The sequence below is a fragment of the Chiloscyllium punctatum genome, chromosome 9 (genome assembly GCF_047496795.1).
Source record: "Chiloscyllium punctatum isolate Juve2018m chromosome 9, sChiPun1.3, whole genome shotgun sequence".
In the NCBI taxonomy this organism is placed as follows: domain Eukaryota; kingdom Metazoa; phylum Chordata; class Chondrichthyes; order Orectolobiformes; family Hemiscylliidae; genus Chiloscyllium; species Chiloscyllium punctatum.
In genome coordinates, this window is record NC_092747.1 from 127,582,978 (window position 1) to 127,593,282 (window position 10,305).

At 40.8% G+C, this 10,305-nt stretch overlaps 1 protein-coding gene across 6 annotated transcripts in view; it reads left to right on the forward strand.

The window, feature by feature from the left end:
* The window catches only part of LOC140481687 (phospholipid scramblase 1-like), a 187,316-nt gene extending 182,185 nt beyond the window's left edge, over positions 1-5,131 (forward strand). For 3 of the 6 annotated variants that reach the window (XM_072578254.1, XM_072578253.1, XM_072578255.1), the window contains one exon: positions 3,770-5,130. In XM_072578254.1, coding sequence (XP_072434355.1) covers positions 3,770-3,780 — 11 coding nt within the window. In that variant the 3' untranslated portion in view covers positions 3,781-5,130. Of the gene's footprint in view, positions 1-3,769 lie in introns of all 6 variants that reach the window. The other 3 variants (XM_072578257.1, XM_072578258.1, XM_072578259.1) reach the window with 2 other exon arrangements.
* Positions 5,132-10,305: the final 5,174 nt, after the last annotated feature.

The window sequence follows — 10,305 nt, forward strand, 5'->3', positions numbered from 1 at the left end:
GGTGGATTGTTTGGAGTACAGGGTAGTGCTGGCCCAAATGATGGTCCAGCTCAGCCACATTTCAGGCTCTGAAATAGCTAATATGCTGGCAAGTCCAGGACCTTTTTATCCTTTCTGGAATGAAAAGGAATCAGAAAGTACCAGTAGTACTTCAGACCCCAGCTGTGGCATTGGAAGTGGTGCCCATTGCTGGGTTGGTATCCAGCAAACAGGATGTATAATGGCACTGCCCTCGCTGCAAGATAGTTGAGGTCAGGGTCACTGGGGTCAATTGGGCAGATCCTGTCAGGTTGGCTGTGAATCTGCAGGGAATCTGCCAGGATTTGCCAGGTGATCTCCCCATGTGACAAGAGCTCACATACTGCTAGTAAAATACTGCAAGAGACCCTTAATTGACCCCCAATACTACAATTAGCCTCTAGGCTGGAGGTCCATCCTTTCAGCTTCTCAGCTGCTGGCAGAGTGCTGTGGGGGTGAGAAAGTGACAAACAGTCCACCACTCTGCCAATCCTCAACATTTAATGGCTCTTCTGCCTCATATCCCACTTTCACAAGCTCCAGAACATTCAATTCAATATGTCATTCACTTTCAGATGTCAGTGCATGTGCACCCAGATACCTATATCCCTGCTGAGTCTTTAGAATAGTCCCTCTAAGTCTATCACAGACAAAAACAGAAGTTGCTGGAAAAGCTCAGCAGGTATGGCAGCATCCGTGAAGAGAAATCGGAGTTAATGTTTCGGGTCCGGTGTCTCTTTAAATTTATATTGCCTCTCCCCCATTTTTCTCCCAAATGTATTACTTTATCTTAAATTGCATCTGCCAAATGTCTACCCATTCTGTTGCTGTTGTTTACCACACCTCTCAGTTTGGCATCATTGACAAATTTTGAAATTATATTCTGTTATGCTCCTTATGGAGAACAGCAAATGAAAAGTATCAAATGTAAGATTGACAGCTAACCAACAATATTTCACTTCTGTAGCATCTGGTCTTTAACAATCAAACCATAATTGATGTTAATTAAACATGAAATCACAGATAATTTCATGTACAATATAAATAATAAAGATTTAAATAGTTGATGCAACAAAAAGATTTTTCCAGTTTTCTCAAGTGTCTCATTCAACAGGTATGGCAGTAATTTCATCCCTCAAAACTCTGAATTTCCTCAGTAAAACTCCAGCTCCTTTGCCAGATCCAGCCTTTGTACTCAACTTTTCTCAATTGCACCTGAACCCCTCTCATCTCAAAATCTGATCACCTGAGTCCGTTTGCATGCCACACAACAGATCATTAGGTTCCCATTTGCATCTTCTGAGGCTGGGCCAAAGTCTTCCTCTCCATGAAGCTTAGCACCAGCCAAATTTTTTTTCCTCGCTGTCCAGAAATGAGGAGGTTTCATCCTGTGGTTTTAACAACAGTTTTAATCCCTGTGTATACATGGTGACTCTGCTTTCTTGTCAGCCCCACAATCAGGCACCTTCATATTTCTCAAATCAAGCTCTACAAACCAAGAATCCCATTGCAATTCCAATATCCAAATCATTTATATAAATCAGAAGAGCAATGATCTTAGCACTGAGCATTCAGGAAGACCACATCCTATCATCCCTCAGCCTAAAAATTAACAATTTACCACTTGCTAGTCTCTGTTCTTGAGCCTTTTTTTTTAAAACTCCAGGCTGAGGCTGACCCTCCTATTCTGTGAGCCTCAGTTTTGTTAACCAGCCTTTTAGATATTGTTACCTTGTCAAAACATTTTTAAAATCTGTATAGTCAACATGCAAGAGTTAGATTATTCAAGCCTTTTACCAAGCTGTGCTGGCTCTCATTAATGAAATCAAGTGTCTCCAAGTTTTTTTCGTCCAATCATGGTTTCTAAAACATTGCCAGTAATATTACACTGTCATTTCTAAATGTGTCCTTGCAGTCCTCCTAGAATAAGAATGTCACATTTGCCATTCTCCAATCCTCTCACATCGAGTGAATGTTAGAAGATTTTGGTTTTCCCAATCCCCACTCCCTTAAACGCTCTAGAATATAGCAATCTAGACCAGGAGACTTGCCCACTCTGAGCATTACCAGCCTTTTCAATTTATTCTGCACTAGAATGTCCAAACCATCCATTAGCTACACACTGTCTGCTTCTGCTATATTTTATCATTAGAATTCAACATTCTCTTCCTTAGTGATCACCAATGCAGAATACTCATTTGTTCTCCATTTGTAATCCTTTTATCATTCATTCATGAAGTAGGCATATTCAGCTAGGCCAGCATTAATTGGTCTTCCCTATTTGCCCAGATGGTGAGAGCCACCCACATTGGAGTCACACGTAGGTCAGACTGTGTAAGGATGGCAGGATCAAAAAGTGTTGCGCTGGAAAAGCACAGCAGTTCAGGCAGCATTCGAGGAGCAGAAGAGTTGATGTTTCAGGCATAAGCCCTTCATCAGGGTGGCAGAATGCCTTCCCTGAAGAACATTAGTGAACCTGATAGGATTTTACAATAATTGACAGTGGCTACGTGGTTGGAATTAAGTCAGTTCTTCCAGATTTTATTGAATTCGAAAACTAATTATATTTGGCCTAGTTTTCACTTGAAGTATTCACCTTATATGTAGAATCATAGAATCCCTACAATGTGGGAACAGGCCCTTTGGCCCAACAAGTCCACATCGACACTCCAAAAAGTAACCCACCCAAACTTTTTCCCTCTACCCTATATTGACCCCTGATTAATGCACCAAGTTATACATACCTGAACACTACAGGCAGTTTAGCACAGCCAATTCACCTAACCTGCACATCTTTGGATTGTGGGAGGAAACCAGAGCACCCGGAGGATACCCACACAGACACAGGGAGAATGTACAATCTTCACACAGAAAGTCACCCGAGGCTGGAATCAAATTGGGGTTCATCACGCTGTGAAACAGCAGTGCTAACCACTGAGCTACCGTGCTGCCCTAATGACAAATGCCTCTGGATATTTAAAGGTGGTTTTGCTTTGTAAATGAAGCCAGAATTGGGGGATACAGTTTAAAAACAAGGAGTTTCCTATTTCGGATGGAAACAACAAAAATGTTTATCTCTTAGAAAGCTAGGAGTCTCTGTCTTTGCAGGGAGTGGTGGAGGCAGTCACTGAATATTTCTCTAAGGCAGAAGTAGAGAGATTCATAATTAACAGGAGAGTTGATAATTATTTGAGATAGGTAGGAATTTGGGGTTGATGCCACTATCAGACCAGCCATGATCTTATTAATTTGTGGATCAAGCTCAGTGCTTGTAAGGCCTAATTCTGCTCCTAATCTGTATGTTTGCTTGGATGTCCTGTATGTTGATAATACACCCATTTTATGTTAGTTTAGAACCTCCCAAACAAACTAGAGAACCTTGCTATGAGATCCCCATCCTACTGAGGTGCCAACTGTTCATTTTGAAAGATGCATTTTATCCTAGGATTGGTTCTAATGCCCATGTATTGGAAATCTTCCCACCTACACCATAAATCGAGTCATTCAACTATACCCCTTATTTCTCTTAACAATTGTGTTCAATTGAGGAAACCTAGTTCAGCACATGATTTTATGCAATTGAATTTGTTATTGTACTGAAGATATACCATTTGAATTTCTTCATATTTAATAACATTTAGGATTTAAATGCAAACAAAGTTTAGTATGTGTCATTGACATTTATTAGATCTGAATTATTTGTCTTTTTGAAAGGTAAAGTCTTTAAAGTTATTTTTCTTTTTTCATTCAGATGTTTCATGAAGTGCAAAGAGATAAACTGGACAACATGACAGATATCCAATAATGTGCCTAACTTAATTTCAACTTGGAATTAATAGAATCAGAAGTAATTCAACGGAATTCTTTGAGCTGTTTATTTACACTGTCATAATGGTTTCATTTGTTATTTTGAAAATCCAAAAAACTTCATTTATTTTTAACATTTATTTAATATCACTGAAGTTGGTGGTTTACCAGTATATCTGGTATTGTCTGTTGAAGTATCGAATATCTATATTGTTATCATATTAATAAGTTGGGAATTTCCTTGGAACTGTGCAGATGCTGCCACTGTAACTTCACCAGAAGTGCTAAGGAGAATCCATGTACACGTCAGTGGGATTTCTGACAGACAAGGCAGGGCTAATGAGGAACAATGTTTTTTGAGAGTGCTAATGACTTGGAACTCCTACTACCAAGGTGGTGGAGGGAGAGGTCTTAAAATAAATACAAGAAAAGTGGGTATGTGTTTGAATGAAATAAATTTTCAGTATTACAGTGATAGAATGGGGAGTGGCACTAGCTGATGTGCTTTTGGAAAGTTTGGATGGACTTGATGGGGTAGATGGCCTGCCTGTGTGCCACATTGATTTTATGACTTTCAAGTCATGGCAATGGAATAGGACTGTTTCAAAGGTAATTGCCATTTGTTCTGCCCAACACTCATACTGCATTGTAGCCCTCAGTGTGTAATCAATGTTAGAAAATAGTGTCCATGTTTTTCAGATGTTACTATCATTGTTAGAAATTTTTAGCAAAGATTTAAATTTTAATAATACACTATATAAGAAACATTTTTGTTTTTGAAACATATAATCCCATGTAATAAAAAATGATTGCTATATATGCCATACATTTGAACTGTATACTTACATCTGGAGAAATCTATTTGATAACAATGAAATTTCTAATTGTTACAATTTCAGTTATTGTTTAGGAGATGGGTTATAATTTTTGAGGAAGGAAGATGATTTAATTGTCCAATATTTATCCATGTGGCCATCACAAGGAAAAATGTCATGGCATGAGGAAAATGCTTTATGTTTAACCATTTTTAATACTATCAGGAAAAGAGAAGTAGGGAAAATGTAAAAAGGTTTCAGAGTGATTGTGAAATGGATATAATTTAAAGTTAGTGAGTTACAATTGTCATTCACAGTCTGTAGTACTAAAACTACAATAATTAAAGCTTCTTCCCTCCAGTAAAGTGTGAGTGTGATGTTCTGTCTAAAGGTTTTCAATCTCTGCACTGATGGAAGATTTGCACACATCTATCTACAAGGCTTTTATCAGAATTTGTTGATATCTTGTGCATTAAACTAACAGAAGGTATGAAGTTTTTTGACAAATGGTTATCTAATTTCTTTTTGAATGATTCTCTTACATTCACAGGATGTGGGTGTCACTAGCTAGGCCAGCATTTATTACCGATTTCTAATTTGACCAGAGAGGGTGATAGTAACTTGTATTCTTAAACTGCTGCAGTCCTTGGGTTGTTAAAAAAAAATCCACAAAGCTGTTAGGGAGGGAATTCCAAGTTTTGACCCAGGGACCGTGCAGGAGCAGTGCCCTGAAAGCTAGTGCTTCCAATTAAACCTATTGCACTGTAACCTGGTGTTGTGTGATTTTTAACTTCATCCAGGGTGATTAACTCCACAAGATGTCAAGAAACAGCTGAATGCACTGGAAACTAGAAAGGTTCAAGTGTCTGAGGACTACTGACCACTATAGAAACCCAAGTTAATATGCTTTAAAAATCCTACCAAGGCAAATTGTGAAATTTGAAGTTAGTAAAGTCTGGAGTTTAAAAAGCTGGCCTATTGGCAACCATGTAACCATTGTCACCTGTTGTAAAAAAAAACTCAGCTGGCTCCCTAATGCCCTTCAGGAAAGGATATCTGCCATCCTCACCTGGTCTGGCCTATGTTTGACTCCTGACCCACGCTTCACTCTGAGCGGTCTTCTAGACAACTAAAGCTTGCCAAGCTGTTCTAGTTCCAGCTACAAGTCTCGATTCTGCCTTACAATGTGGAAAACTGCCCAGGTATGTCCTGTGACCACCCCTGACATCAATGGTGTGTTTGACTGAGATTGGGCCTGAGCAAAACTGGAGTCTGTGGGACTCAGGGGGCAAACCATGCCTTTTTCTTTGGGCATCTTTGCAATCTGTTCCACTCAGTCAACAGTATAAAAATGGTCATTTTCCAGTTCTTTTCAGTTCCGAAGAGTCATACTGGACTCAAAGCATTAACCCTGTTTCTTTCTCTGCAGGTGCTGCCAGACCCACTGAGTTTCTCCAGCAATTTCTGTTCTTGTCCTTGCAGCCATCTACAGGCAGTATATGACTTGAGTGGGATAGTTGGAACCAATGTAACAAACATGAATCACTTCAGAACTATTAATTTGTATAACACCAGACCTATCTAAAAACGAGTTTCTGACCTGGTAAAACTGTGACACAGGACTACATATGTGCTGAGTAACAGAAGCAGCGTACCATAGACACAGTTTAGCCACCTCCTAAATTAATCAGATTGAAGCTTTGAGATCCTGCCATGTGCGATACTGTTTTAAGATAATTTAACCATTTAACAAACATTTATGTACATCATACCATTCACAATGCTAGAAACAGACGTGTCAAAAAGAAAAGACTAAAGTTTTGTAAACAACTTCAGCCTGAAGTATCAGGTTTTATGTCTTCCACCACAGAAGCCAAATTTCAGTCAAGTATTTTTACTCCATCAAGCAATAGCTGGGCACACTGATAAAGCAAAGCCAATGGAGTCCGATGACATCACAGCTGAAGAATAGCTCCAGACCCAGCCCTGCCACTAACCAAGCTGCTCTCGTCCAGTTGGAAACCAGAAAACAGAGTAAAAAAAGTTGCCCAAGTAAGTTCTGTTCACAAAAATAGAAGATGTCAGCTTTGGTCAATTACCGACCTATCACCCAAACATATAAATAGAAAGCAGGAATCATCAGCAGTGCTTTGTCCGGAGGCTCACTGAAGATTGGTAACAAAACGTCTGAAAATGAACTTTTTAGCCCAATGAGCAAATCTACATCCAGAACCTCAACCTGAGTTACAAATTTTCTCCAAACTTGCTAGCCTATTCTCTATAATGAACAAAGCGATAGAAGGAGTTGTATGAACTATCTAGCACAACTGACACAGTAACTTGCTCATTGATACTCAATTTGTGATCTGCAAGGAAGACCCTGCTCTAGATCACTTACAACCTTAGTACAAATATGGAGTAAAGCATTGAATCCAGAGAGGAGATAAAATGTCAGCATTTGGCAATTCAGTATTGGGCCAGGTGCGATATCACAAACCCCAATAAACATTAAAATCAGTGAATGTTATGGGAAAGCTCTCCACCTAAACAGCACAAAGGATATTTGTGGCTATTCAAGGCCAATCAGCTCATTTTGAGCTGCTTCATCAAAGGCCTGCGCTCCATCATAAAGTTGGAAGTGGAAATATTTGTTGACTGCTGTCCATTGTTCAGTACTGTTTGCTATTCCTCAGACAATTGTGTCCACCTGCAGAAAGATAAAGACAACATTCAAACTTGGGCTGATTAGTCATGACCATATTTGCACCACACAAGTGCCAGGCAATGTCCATCTCTAATAAGAGAGAATTTAGCCTATCTCCCATTGACATCCAAAAGCATCACCATCACTGAATTCTGAATCTGTCATCTGCTTGAGAATCACCATTGTCTAGAAACTTAACAGCACCAGCCAGTTAAATAGCAAGGCTATAGTGCCAGGTCAGAGGCTGTCTCTTCAGGGGCATCCTTTAGAAATGAAAGCAAGCAACTAAGCCCAATCCCACTGGCTCCGTAAAGACTTTAAAAAAATGAATATACTTCCACTTGGTTAGGTGAGTTCAGCTCCAGAAACACCCAGGTAGTTCACCACCTTCTGGGATGAAGCTACGTGCATGTTCAGCAACTTTCCACTAAATGAACCACTCACTTTCTTCACCGGCAGCGCAACACACAGGCTGTGTTTGTGAGACGCATTGAGCAACTTACCAGAAAGCCTTCAGCAGTACCTTACAGTCCTGCATCCTTATGGCATATACTTATTTTAAAATAAAATCGCAGGATGTGGGTGTCACTGGCTAGGCCAGCATTTATTGCCCATCCCAAGTTGCCCAGAGGGTAGTCGAGTCACCCACATTGCTGTGGGTCTGGAATCGCATGTTGGCCTGACCAGGTAAAGATTGCAGATTTCCTTCCTTAAAGACATAAGTGAATCAGATGGGTTTTCCTGATAGTCAGCAATGGATTCATGGTCATCATTAGACTTTTAATTTCAGATTATTATCGAATTCAAATTTTGCCATCTGTTGTGGCAGGATTTGAACACATGTCCCCAGAACATTAGCTGGGCCTCTGGATTAATAGTACGGTGATATTACCACTAGAGCATCATATCCCCTCAGTCATTTATTATCACAGGCTCTGGTGATTCCTTCATTGTCACTTGGTCAAAATCCTGGAACTCTTGGTCCAACAACAGTGTAATTTCACCATAAAAACTGCAGTGGTTTAAAAAGCTAGCTGACTAGGACCTTCTTGGGGCAGTTACACATGGTCAACAATCCTCACGTCAAAAAAAAATCTTTCATGTGGTAATGATTCATCGTAATCACATCTGCAGCAAGTGTTGGTTACCTGAGGAACTCTGGCTCAGAATCGATGAGCTGGAGTCTGAGCTTCAAGCACATCAAGGAAGGGAGAGTGTTACCTGGATGCTGTGTTTCAGGAGGCAGTCACACCCCTTACATTATCACCTCAATTTCAGTCAGAGGTCAGGGACAGGAGGGTGTGACTATGGGAGAGGCAATTGGAAGGATCCAGGAGTAGTCCTGCAGAAATCTCAGCCCTTGAACTTGTCTAACAGAATCTTACTCTGGATTAGTGGTGCTGGAAGAGCACAGCAGTTCAGGCAGCATCCAACGAGCAGCGAAATCGACGTTTCGGGCAAAAGCCCTATTCCTGATGAAGGGCTTTTGCCCGAAACGTCGATTTCGCTGCTCGTTGGATGCTGCCTGAACTGCCGTCCTCTTCCAGCACCACTAATCCAGAATCTGTTTTTACCTAACAGAATCTTACTCCCTGTGGAGACGTGAATGAGAGATGTAAGGAGGAGAATAGGCTTCAACTGCAGTTTGAGGGCGAGACACTGGAACCACGTGCAACACTATTACTTTTACTCAATTATAACTACAAAGATACGAGGGAGGAGCTGACTAGAGTTAATTGGAAGGGGAGCCAAGCAGGGAGGTGGTGGAGCAGCAAGGGCAGGAGTTTCTGGGGGGTAATTCAAGTTCAGTAATTTCTGAGGAAGAAGAAATATACTAAGGGAGATTGAGGCAACCATGGCTGACAAGGGAAGTCAGGAACAGCATAAAAGCAAAAGAAAAGGCATACAATGTGGTGAAGATTAGTGGACAGCCAGACTATTACAAAGCCTTTAAAGATCAGCAGAAGATACTAAAAAAGCAAGAATCGGAAGTTGAATGGGGAAAATGGGGAAGCTGAAGGGTTTGGAGGGGAATAAACCACATGAATCAGATGGACTACATCCCAGAGTTCTGAAAGAGATAGCTGAAGAGATTGTAGAGACACTAGTGGTGATGTTACAGGAATCACTGGAGTCAGAGACGGTCCCAGAGAATTGGAAAATAGCTAACGTAATACTTCTGCTTAAGAGGGCAAGGAAGAAAAAGTCAGGAAATTATAGGCTGGTTAGCCTGACCTTGGTCATTTGTAAGATTTTACAGTGCATTATTAAGGATGAGATTGTGGAGCATGAGGAAGTGAATGGTAAAATAGGGCAGAGTCAGCATGGCTTTGTCAAGGGGAGATTGTGTCTGACAGATCTGTTTGAATTCTTTGAGGAGGTAATGAGTAACTTAGATAAAGAAGAGCCAGTGGGCGTGATTGATTTGGATTTCCAGAAAGTCTTTGACAAGGTGCTGCACAGCAGGAGGCTGTTAAATAAGGTAAGAGACCATGGAGTTAGGGGCAAGGTACTGGCATGGATAGAGGATTGGCTGAGTAGCTGAAGGCAGAGGGATAGAGGGGTCTTTTTCAGGATGGCAGCTGGTGACTGGTGGAGCTCCGCAGAACCACAACTATTCACATTATATGATAAAAGTCTGGAAAAAGGAATTGAGGATATTGTTGCAAAGTTTACGGATGACACAAAGCTAGTGGAGGGACTTATAATGTTGAGGAAGCAGGGAGGCTGCAGAAGGACTTGGACAGGCTGGAGGAGTGGGCAAAGTAGCAGATGGAATACAATATAGAAACGTGTGAGGTTATGCACTTCGGTAGGAAGAATAGGGGTGTAGACTGTTTTCTAAATAGGGAAAATCTTCAGAATATTGCAAGCAGTTTCTGGTCCCATATCTCAAGAAGGATGTGCTGGCTCTGGAGAGAGTCCACACGAGGTTTACAAAAATGATCCCGAGGATAAAGG